Source organism: Leuciscus leuciscus (genome assembly GCF_965113295.1).
Source record: "Leuciscus leuciscus genome assembly, chromosome: 12".
Lineage (NCBI taxonomy): Eukaryota > Metazoa > Chordata > Actinopteri > Cypriniformes > Leuciscidae > Leuciscus > Leuciscus leuciscus.
In genome coordinates, this window is record NC_138736.1 from 40,152 (window position 1) to 52,577 (window position 12,426).

The following is a 12,426-nucleotide window of genomic DNA, read 5'->3' on the forward strand; positions in this document are numbered from 1 at the left end:
CATAAAACTGAATTGAATTAAATGTATGATAAAACAATGCGTCAGCATAGAGAAGTGAGGACATCGTGGACATATTTTGTATTGAGAAAAAAAGAGATACAGGCATGAATTAATCGTTCACAATGAAACCACTAACATGCATTACGGAAGTAAATATATTTAATGTGCAGACACAGTTCAGTTAGGCTATTTTTGCTATTTTGTTATCGTTGTATTGCTGTTTATCATTTATGTAATCTTTGTGACTGTCAGCAGAGGGCAGCACTTTCCTCTCACTATCAGATCCGCACAGAAATACCAACGAGAAAGAACACAAGCGACCCATAATGCACTGCAACCCGTGAGAATTGCCAGTCATCTTCTGTATTAGTGTGTGTGGTGCGGATTCAAGCGAGCTTCTTATTTACATGCCTGATTATCGCATAACGAGACCGAACTCCAGTATCTGAGCGTCAACATGAAAGAAGCGACGGCGAAGAAACGCGAGAAAGCGCGCGCGGACAAAGATGTGGAAGATGTGGAGATGAAGGAGGACGAGCACGAGCAGCGCGCGCCCCGCGAGCAGGACCAGCTCACCCTGGACGGTCTGAATATTACTTATTATAATCATAACCAAAACCCTGGACGGTCTGAACATGACCTATCATAACCATAACCGATCTCGCTTTCTGCTGTAATAACCCTAACCTCTGATCAGTGCCGCCGCGAGCATCAACACTACACCGGCTTCTGCTGTGATCCGGCGCTAATGCACTGTTATTATGACAGGCGTGTTTTAAATCTGATCACTGGTTTAGTCCCAGCCATATAGCAAAGCTGTGTGTGGACGAGAGCATAAAAGCAGAGCTTTCGAGAATATCATGCTGTGTCAGTCTCGGTCAGTGAAGTCCTCTTTATGTATATCGGCTGTAACGTTACAGCAGATCTAGAGGATTATAGCGTTAGTCCAGCTTCAGTTCAGTGATGGTTCATTTTTGTTGTGAAAAAGTTATTAATTTAGTTCATATATATATATATACATACAGCTCTGGAGTAAACTGTGATGTCATCGTCCAGCTCAGTCCTCATATAGAGTCAGTGCAGGAGAGCAATAATATTGTTGGATATGAAATACACAGTGGATGTCATCATTAATATGCACTGCCAGGGTTAGTGTCTGTCATCATGTGTTCATGACCAGCTGACCGAGTTACTGAAGCAGAGCTCCACCGATTCATGTAATCTAACCCTTAGTGCTGAACTTTATTACTCAATAAACAATCATTTCATCAAATATAGCAAAAATAACTGTAAAGATAGTTATGCTGTAACTAGGGCTGGGCGATATGGACCAAAAATCATATCGCGATATATTTAGGCTAAATATCGATATACGATATATATCCCGATATTTAGAGAAAATGTTCAGTCAAAGCCAACTATGACGTCACAAGTAGTTTTATTGGAACCAACTATTTCAGTGAACAGTTGCAAAATCAAATGAATAAATAATAAACAGGTTTCTTCACCTAAGTTAGGACTGCATGATTATGACAAAAATCATAATTGTCGATTATTCCCTTCGAATTGTAATTGCGATTTATTAATTATGATTATCAAAGTTTACATTCAATATAGGCCTATATAGGCTATAAACACTACAGTCATTAAAAATATAAAAAATAACACAAAGAAAAATAGTGGCATTTTGGGGTTAATATGGAAAGGACAGTTACCATGGTGAATACACTATTAACAATAACTGTTAATGAAACATGGAAACTGCTCCTGGTGAATAGAATGAAAATCATACCTGCATTACTTTTATTTCGTGTAATTTACAACGTAACGGCGTTGCATGCTCGTAGTTTCTTTTGCACTTGATCAGTGAGGCGATGATGAATGTGCGCTACGAGAACAGGATAACGGCTGACAGGACAAGAAAGTCAGTTTTTCTGAGGTGAAAGACTTTATCTCAGCGTACACTTATGTCACTGCCTGGTAGTTCCTATTGTGCTGGGTTTTCTGAAGTAATCATGATTCGCCTCTCATAACATAACATGCTCTAAACACGCACGCAGAGTGGAAAAGGAGGCGCGGGGAGCAAGGATCACAGCGCAAATTTGAACTATATCGATATGCGATATGGTCTAATTCCATATCGCATTTCAAAAATATATCGATATATTTTTTATATCGATATATCGCCCAGCCCTAGCTGTAACACATATTTTACACTTATTTTTCAAATGGCATTGAATATCGCATTATATAACCGTGACCAGTGTGCTTGCATCACAATAATAATGAGTGTTTGGCTCAGTGTTCTTATAGAGTTGGTGTTGTTAAGTCAGGGTTAGGTTAGGCTTTAGTTTACCCTCTAGTAATCGTGAAGGCATTGATTAGCTTGATCTGGTGTTTTAGATTAGTGGCCCTTCAGGACCCACGCTGATGTAGGGTTAGGTTAAGTTAGGGTTAGTGGCCCTTCAGGACCCACGCTGATGTAGGGTTAGGTTAAGTTAGGGTTAGTGGCCCTTCAGGACCCACGCTGATGTAGGGTTAGGTTAAGTTAGGGTTAGTGGCCCTTCAGGACCCACGCTGATGTAGGGTTAGGTTAAGTTAGGGTTAGTGGCCCTTCAGGACCCACGCTGATGAAGGGTTAGGTTAAGTTAGGGTTAGTGGCCCTTCAGGACCCACGCTGATGTAGGGTTAGGTTAAGTTAGGGTTAGTGGCCCTTCAGGACCCACGCTGATGAAGGGTTAGGTTAAGTTAGGGTTAGTGGCCCTTCAGGACCCACGCTGATGTAGGGTTAGGTTAAGTTAGGGTTAGTGGCCCTTCAGGACCCACGCTGATGTAGGGTTAGGTTAAGTTAGGGTTAGTGGCCCTTCAGGACCCACGCTGATGAAGGGTTAGGTTAAGTTAGGGTTAGTGGCCCTTCAGGACCCACGCTGATGTAGGCTGTGACGACATGTGCATAAAATGTAAAAAAATTAAATAAGCCTTATATTATGAAACCGCTTGTTTTGAATTAGAAAAGCAGTTTAAGTCGGTGTATTAAAGAGATGATGATATAACCAAAGCAGAATGTGTGTCTCTTTCCTGTAAATGCAGGAGACTCGTTGTCTAGCGTGATGATGAGCAGGGTTAGGGTTAGACTCTGGTGATGAGCAGGGTTAGGGTTAGACTCTGATGATGAGCAGGGTTAGGGTTAGACTCTGATGATGAGCAGGGTTAGGGTTAGACTCTGGTGAGGAGGTTAGAGCACTGATGGCTGACGTGTGTGTGGTCTCTCGTGTCTGGTGTGTGTGCAGATATCAAGGAGCACGTGAAGCAGATCGAGAAGGCGGTTCTTGGGAAGGAGCCGAGGTTTGTCCTGCGCGCGCTGAGAGCTCTGCCCTCCACCAGCCGGAGACTCAACCCTAATGTCCTCCACAAGGCCGTGACCGGCTTCTTCACCTCCAACGCTTCGAGCAAAGAGTTCCTGCTCAGCTTCCTCCCTCAGGTGCACACACACCAGCCTCACACACACCAGCCTCACAGACACACACACACACACACACACACACACACACACACACACACACCAGCCTCACACACACCAGCCTCACAGACAGACACACCAGCCACACACACACACACCAGCCACACACACACACACCAGCCACACACACACACACCAGCCACACACACACACACCAGCCTCACACACACCAGCCTCACAGACAGACACACCAGCCACACACACACACACCAGCCACACACACACACACCAGCCACACACACACACACCAGCCACACACACACACACCAGCCACACACACACACACCAGCCTCACAGACACCAGCCTCACAGACAGACACACACACACACACACACACCAGCCACACACACACACCAGCCTCACAGACAGACACACACACACACCAGCCTCACACACACCAGCCTCACAGACAGACACACACACACACACACACACACACACACACACACCAGCCACACACACACACACACACACACACACCAGCCTCACAGACAGACACACACACACCAGCCTCACAGACAGACACACACACACACACACACACACACCAGCCACACACACACACACACACCAGCCACACACACACACCAGCCATACACACACACCAGCCACACACACACACACCAGCCACACACACACACACACACACACACACACACACACACACACACACACCAGCCACACACACACACACACACCAGCCACACACACACACACACACCAGCCACACACACACACACACACACACACACACCAGCCACACACACACACACACACACCAGCCACACACACACACACCAGCCACACACACACACACCAGCCACACACACACACACCAGCCACACACACACCAGCCACACACACACACACACACACACACCAGCCACACACACACACACCAGCCACACACACACACACCAGCCACACACACACACACCAGCCACACACACACACACACCAGCCACACACACACACACACCAGCCTCACACACACACACACCAGCCTCACACACACACACACACACACACACACACACACACACACACACACACACACACACCAGCATCTCACACACACACACACACCAGCATCTCTCACACACACACACCAGCATCTCTCACACACACACACCAGCATCTCTCACACACACTCACACACCAGCATCTCTCACACACAAACACACCAGCATCTCTCATACACACTCATTTACATTCAGTAAAATTCTTAGTACCGGGTTACGCTCTTCAGTGAGTCCAGCTCCGCCCCTTATTACCGGATTACGTTCTGCAGTGAGTTCAGCTCCGCCCCTTAGTACCGGATTACGCTCTTCAGTGAGTCCAGCTCCGCCCCTTAGTACCGGATTACGCTCTTCAGTGAGTCCAGCTCCGCCCCTTAGTACAGGATTACGCTCTTCAGTGAGTCCAGCTCCGCCCCTTATTACCGATTACGTTCTGCAGTGAGTCCAGCTCCGCCCCCTTAGTACCGGATTACGCTCTTCAGTGAGTCCAGCTCCGCCCCTTAGTACAGGATTACGCTCTTCAGTGAGTCCAGCTCCGCCCCTTATTACCGGATTACGCTCTTCAGTGAGTCCAGCTCCGCCCCTTATTACCGGATTACGCTCTTCAGTGAGTCCAGCTCCGCCCCTTATTACCGGATTACGCTCTTCAGTGAGTCCAGCTCCGCCCCTTATTACCGGATTACGCTCTTCAGTGAGTCCAGTTCTGCCCCTTAGTACCGGATTACGCTCTTCAGTGAGTCCAGCTCCGCCCCTTAGTACCAGATTACGCTCTTCAGTGAGTCCAGCTCCGCCCCTTAGTACCGGATTACGCTCTTCAGTGAGTCCAGCTCCGCCCCTTAGTACCGGATTACGCTCTTCAGTGAGTCCAGTTCTGCCCCTATTAGTACCGGATTACGTTCTGCAGCGAGTCCAGCTCCGCCCCTTATTACCGGATTACGCTCTTCAGTGAGTCCAGCTCCGCCCCTATTAGTACCGGATTACGCTCTGCAGTGAGTCCAGCTCCGCCCCTTAGTACCGGCTGTACTGGGAACCTCAATGGAAAGGTCCAAAAAAGTGGTACGGTTTGGTATTATTCACAGCTTCTGACAATCGAAACTAATTTCGTACTGTACTGTATTGTACGGCTCTCTGGAAACGAGCCATAAATTGACCCTAATCAAACACACCTGAACACGCTGATCAATGTCTTCAGGATTACTGAGGGGTTTTCAGGTTTGGAGCCAAACTCTCCAGGACTGAAGTTTTCTACCCCTGGACCGGTACTAATCCAGCAAGTGTTAAATAACACAGCAGTTTCTCAGAATATCTACTTTGTTGTTAATTCATTGATTGAGGTGCTGTCTGTTTTACCCGTGGGAAGTTGGCAACTGTGTTTTAAATTGCCTAGTAGTAACCATACACACATCTTTTTAGTGTTTTAGATACGGTGCAATTACTGAAAGCGAAACATCAAGGTATTTGGGATAAGATGCCGATTTTGTCAATTTTTTTGCATTACACGCACATGCCAGAGCATGAATTGAATGTTTCTCCACAGCAGTTGCAGCATTACCCTGCAGGCACTTCTAGACGGGGAGTAAAAGTGTTTCAACAAAATCATTGAACAAACAAAATTGACACACCCAAAGTGAAATGGCTGCAGCTCTACGGGAACAATCCTGGTCTCTTTTGAAAGCAGACACTTGAAGATTTCTTGTTCTTTTTTGATATTATATCCTCACACTTTCAAGAGTGCAAATAATGTCCATTGGACAAAAAGTAGCTGGAAACGCTTAACATTGAGCCCAGAGGTTTATTGCAGCCCTACAATGAAACGCGAGTTGCTGTCGATTATTAACAGATGTGTGTGTCCTCCAGCCGGTGGAGAACGAGGGCGATGTGCAGTTCAGGCCTCGCACCGGTAAAGCTGCCGCTACCCCACTGCTGCCCGAGGCCGAGGCCTATCTTCAGCTGCTCATGGTGGTCTACCTCACCAACAACCAGCGCTACGCCGAGGTGAACACACACACACTATATAGCTCATCTGTTGGAACTTCAAGTATTCAATCGTCCAAATAATCATTAGTTGCAGGTCTAAAATGCTCTGATTTCACCCATAAACAGGCTCAGAAAGTCTCGGATGACCTTCTGCAGAAGATCGGCTCTCAGAACCGTCGGGCTTTGGACTTAGTGGCTGCCAAGTGTTACTACTACCATTCCCGTGTGTACGAGTTCCTGAACCAGCTCGATGTGGTCCGCAGGTGAGCCGGTTTTCCACAACAACTCGAGGTTCAGCTTGAGAAGAGTGTTTCATGTGGTTGTGTTGTTGTGTTCCCCAGTTTCCTGCACACGCGCTTGAGGACAGCGACGCTACGCCGTGATGCTGATGGTCAGGCCACGCTCCTCAACCTGCTTCTGCGCAACTACTTACAGTACAACTTATACGACCAGGCTGAGAAACTTGTGTCCAAATCAGTGTTCCCCGAGCTGGCCAATAACAACGAGTGGGCTCGCTATCTGTACTACACAGGTGAGTGAGGGCCGGCGGCGTCAGCCCACCAGCTCAGGGCTTTCTCCAGAGTTAGGGATTCAATTCAGTGAGAGGGAGAAACTAGAGTCTGGGTAAATTAAATAAAAAAACTTGAACTAAGGCAGTTAAGTAAGTCTAAATCCCAAATCAAATGCAGTGCTTTACCGTCAAATGATCATTTCCATGAGACAAAATGTTGTATTATTAGTAAATGGCATAGTAATATTATGACATTATTATTATTAGTATCATTATTAATATTATTAAATGTTTGGCTGGTTTCAGGGCGGATCAAGGCCATCCAGCTGGAGTATTCAGAAGCCAGGAGGACGCTTACTAACGCCCTGCGTAAAGCTCCTCAACACACAGCAGTGGGCTTCAAGCAGACCGTGAGTGTCTCTCTCTCTCTCTCTCTGCTGTGATGCTGACCGTGAGTGTTCACCCCTCTCTCTCTCCGCTGTGTGTGTGTGTGTGTGTGCAGGTTCATAAGCTGCTGATCGTGGTGGAGTTGTTGCTGGGTGAGATTCCTGACCGTCTGCAGTTTCGACAGCCGTCTCTCAAGAGATCTCTCATGCCCTACTTTCTACTCACACAGGGTAACTCTTCACACTCTTCACTCGCTGCACTCGCTTAACAAGCAAAAATTCACAAACATGTGTTCCTGTCTGTGTTAGGAGACTGGATTTAAATGTTCCTTCTGGGGGTGTAACAGTGCATCGTCATGGATATGAAAAGTGGATTGCGATATAATGCAAAAAATAATGCTAAAATACCTTACTTGACTTTAGTTTAAGTGTGTAATCAGCATCTCTTCAATTTTAAAACTTAAACGATAAATGTGTGATCAGTGAAGTAGTGAAGGATGTATTTTAGTGTAGGGTTTCTTGAACAAGTCCGTCCCTGATCTATTAGATCACTTTGCACTTTCATTGACATTTACAAGGAAAAGAAAAAAAAACTTTTCCATTTGCATTACAAGTAATTAAGCTTCAAATTCTTAACTTCTGGCCTATCTAGCGGTGAGAACCGGAAATCTTGCCAAATTTAACCAGGCGTTGGATCAGTTTGGAGAGAAGTTCCAGACCGACGGCACTTACACACTGATCATCCGTCTGAGACACAACGTCATCAAAACCGGTGAGTTCTGCTTCTGTCTTTACTTCCATTCTTTATAATGAGCACGATTACAGACTAGATTCTCTTCCGGCTGCTTATTGAAAAAGATGTTTAGTAATGATAGAGAATCATTTTATAAACGTGAATAAGAACAGATTCTGTAGAAGGAGTTTAGAATATAAAAGGCCTAGTTTCATTCGTGTTTGTAAGAAGTTTCCGGAAGACCTTCGTCTAAAGCAGACCAACGGGGGTTCAGGGTTACTCGACTGAAAACACTGAGGACGATTCTGCGAACATTTACATTTTCAGATTTGTCACTATTTTATTTCAGTTTGGAGAGTTCAGTACTGTGGAATTAAAATTGAGAATCAGGAAACGTGTAATTTTTTTCCTAAATGAACGCAGGACAGGGCCGAATGAGTGTCCAGTGGACTCTCAGGAGTTAGCGTTAGCTCTCTCGTGTGTGTGAAGGTAATGCTAGCCTGTATTAGAGCTTAGCTCCTCTGCCCGAGCCCGATGTTTCCCGCCACTATCCTCGGGCTGGGCCCTGTCACTGTGCTGTATTGTGGAGCTTAAGTGCAACATAGAGCTTGAAGATGTACAGAAAAGAATAAAAACAGGAGAATTAACTTGAATGTGCAGCAATTTGTACAGATAGAGTCTGTAGGCCTATATGTGTTAGGGTTAAATAAGCGCATTTAGTTTCATATTTGTTCAAATATTATAATGTTTTTTTTTTTTCATCTATGTTGATTATGAAAAGTGAACAGCACGAGTAAGATAGGATGCGCAATATATCGGGAGACATGGAGTGGGTCAGACATGATTTTGACCACTTCATTAAGTTTTGTTTTGTAGAAAACCTTTCTTTAAAGTGAATTTCGTTTTGTATAAATTGTATCTTCATTTTAATAAATTTTTCAGCAACCAATTGCCTGTATTTAATAAATAATAAAATATAGCAGACAATATAATCATGACATGGAGGCGCCGGCGCGGTCTTGCATTGCTCGTGAACGGGAGCGCATCTCATCATAAATGACTGAAACTCTGCGTATAACTCTGCGTATAACTCTGCGTATAACTCTGCGTATAACTCTGCGTATAACTCTGCGTATAACTCTGCGTATAACTCTGCGTATAACGCGGCGTATAACTCGACGTATAACTCGACGTATGCCTCACAGACATGAGCAATATATCTAAAGAAAGCCTGAAATGTCTTTAAATGAAACAATTCAAAACGAAAAGAAATAGGCCACTCTGATTATGTAATCCATGATGTGCATTTCTCTCTGCGCGTTCACTACGGCGATCGTCAACTTCATCTTTGCAGCCGACACTGACACAGAAAACACTAGTTTATTAATAAAAATCAATGCACGTGTGTCACCTGAGTTACAAATGCACATTCTTGCTTGTTGCACGCACACATATTGTTGAAATAACGAGATATTATGTTGAAATAACATTATTATTAATAATAAATCTTTAATAATATTTGATTGAATGTTGTGCTTGTTCAATTTAATAAAATGAATACTTTAATTTTTATAAAGTAATTGAATATTAAATATTAAGTGGCCAATTTTTGCTCATTTATTAATAGTATTTATATATAATATATCTAGCACCCCCTCAGCACCTGCGTTAAACTCTCTGGCGCCGCCCCTGGTTATAGCGGCCCACGTATTTAACAATGGTCGGGTTTAAATCGGCTCATAATTACAGTTAATGTGTCAAGCCAGGCCGGGCTCGGACACAACGGGCACAGGTAGGTCTAAGCTCTAGCCTGTATTTAGGCAGCTGGGTTAGGGTTAGCTCTCTCGTGTGTGTGAAGGGAATGCTAGCCTGTATTCAGCCATGGTTTAGGCAGCTGCTGGATCCCTAATGCTGTGTGTGTGACGTGTTCCCGTGTGTGTGATGTGTTTGCTGTAGGGGTGAGGATGATCAGTCTGTCGTACTCTCGGATCTCTCTGGCGGACATCGCTCAGAAGCTGCAGCTGGACAGTCCTGAAGATGCCGAGTTTATCGTGGCCAAGGTCAGTGACCAGCATCATGTGTACACACACACACACACACACACACACACACAGCGCTGTCACACTCACTGACTCAGTGTATCTCCAGGCCATCCGTGACGGTGTGATTGAGGCCAGCATAAACCACGAGAAAGGTTACGTTCAGTCTAAGGAGACCATGGACATTTACAGCACTCGAGAGCCTCAGCTCGCCTTCCACCAGCGCATCTCCTTCTGTCTGGATATACACAACATGTCTGTCAAGGTAGGACTAACGTATCCAACGGATTGGTTCAAAATAGTTCATTTTAAAACAAAAGACCGGGTTTCTGATGATGCGATGATGCGGAGTTGATGATGCGGAGATGATGCAGGCATTTTGAACAGCAGGAACAACAGGAATAAAACTAGACCAGAAAAATGGGAAAGGGTTAGGGAGACAAACAATTTAGCAGCCAATAAAGCTTTCTGTCAGTAAAGTTAATCACAGAACACAGAGAAAATGACTCACTAATAAGCATTAGTCTATATTTAATTTAGAAATGACATTTATTATGGGTTTATGTGAGGATTGTTTAAGTTCACTTAAATTAAAAGTTGTCATTTTTTTTTAAGCCTAATGTTAAAAAAGAAGAAAAGCTTTCAATTACACTGTAATGTTGGATGGAAATTAGGGGCCAAAAATCATATTTATCCAGTCATCAATAGCTGTATTACTATCAGTGAGACGGGCCTTCTACATTCATTTGTAGATTAACTATGAAATTATTACATTATAAAATATATAAACTAATATAAACTTATAAAACTGTGTTTTTAATAGCGATTAATCACAGAAAAAATTGGATTGAGTTATTTTTTTTAATCGATTGACAGCACTAATATATATATGTATATAAATATAAAGATTGACAGCACTAATATATATATATATATATATATATTAGTGCTGTCAATCTTTATATTTATATATATATATATATATATATATATATATACATTTTTTTATTTTTTTATTTAAAGGCATTAAATTTAAACTGAAGATCCCTGCAGAAACCCTGGAAAGAAGTGTGTACTGTATAGTGTCCTGAACCCTTTGGGATGAGGGATCTCATTATAATCCCAGCACTTGAGCTTCTCCCATAGCTATCAGTCACAAATAATTGTTATTATATAGTATATCATATTTATATTATTAGTAATGAGTTCCTTAAAATATCTTGAGCATGGGTCAGGTGGATCCCATCAATAATGCTTTTTCTGACACTTTCTCAAGCGCTAATTTCCTGAATTTCCACGCATTGCTGAAGCTCAAGCCTGTGAAAGGGCCTTTTATAACTCATGTTCTAAATGTTGATTTATTAATCTGATATACTTGAAGTTCGCTCTATGGGGATTAGAGTTCTGTTAACTTTATCCACACGATTCTGTGCAGGCCATGAGATTCCCACCGAAGGCGTACAACAAGGACCTGGAGTCGGCTGAGGTGAGGGACACGCGCACACACAGACAGACACACACAGACACACAGACACACACACACACACACACACACACACACACACACACAGTTGTTGACCGCTTGTCTGCATGTGTTGACAGGAGAGAAGAGAGCGGGAACAGCAGGATCTGGAGTTTGCTAAAGAGATGGCAGAAGATGATGATGATAGTTTCCCATGAGTCTCGTGTCCTTTTTTCCTCATATCTTATTGTGTTTCGGTCCCGGATCTTTGCAAATAGCGTCTGTTCCTCACAGGTGCTTCAGCTTTGCTCTTCTTGTAATCCATGAATGTACTGTGTGATGTAACATTATAAACGCATCAGTTCTCTGCTTTTGAAAATTAATGGATGCTTGTTTTTTTTCCACCAATACATAAATCAGTTTTATACATGTGGTTTGCAGCAATAAATCTCAATTAAACATAATAGTGTCTTGTTAGAAAGTGTTGAATTGAATTGTGAAAAGCATTGTCTTGCTTTACCAAATTAACAAAATGGACAATTTAATTAGATTCATTTTGAAAAGGGTGGAATTTACTGAACTTAACATTTATTTATAAAGCATAAACCTATATAAAGCTTTCAAACCATAAGAATGGACCAAAGTGCTGTACAGAGATAACATTAAAAACATTCAATGCCAACACAGCATAACACCAATATGAATCATACAATGAAATCACTCGCATTCAATCAAACGGCAAAAGCCTGATCCGATGAATGAGTCTTTAAGTCCCGTA

General features: G+C 43.4%; 1 protein-coding gene across 1 annotated transcript; it reads left to right on the forward strand.

Annotated features, from left to right (window-relative positions):
• The first annotated feature begins 320 nt into the window (after positions 1 to 320).
• On the forward strand, positions 321 to 12,112 carry psmd3 (proteasome 26S subunit, non-ATPase 3). The gene is made up of 12 exons (XM_082186076.1): positions 321 to 584; positions 3,291 to 3,481; positions 6,398 to 6,535; positions 6,644 to 6,780; positions 6,859 to 7,049; positions 7,335 to 7,438; positions 7,531 to 7,645; positions 8,067 to 8,186; positions 10,104 to 10,207; positions 10,296 to 10,451; positions 11,622 to 11,672; positions 11,789 to 12,112. Exons 1-12 carry the CDS (start codon positions 458 to 460, stop codon positions 11,864 to 11,866), a joined length of 1,512 nt encoding a protein of 503 aa, XP_082042202.1. The 5' UTR covers positions 321 to 457; the 3' UTR covers positions 11,867 to 12,112.
• The last annotated feature ends 314 nt before the right edge of the window (positions 12,113 to 12,426 follow it).

Coding starts and splice junctions, on each gene's coding strand:
- psmd3 (XM_082186076.1), top strand. CDS start 458: ATGAAAGAAGCGACGGCGAAGAAACGCGAGAAAGCGCGCGCGGACAAA. Junction 7,646..8,066: donor CTACTTTCTACTCACACAGG/GTAACTCTTCAC, acceptor TGGCCTATCTAG/CGGTGAGAACCGGAAATCTT. Junction 8,187..10,103: donor ACACAACGTCATCAAAACCG/GTGAGTTCTGCT, acceptor TGTTTGCTGTAG/GGGTGAGGATGATCAGTCTG.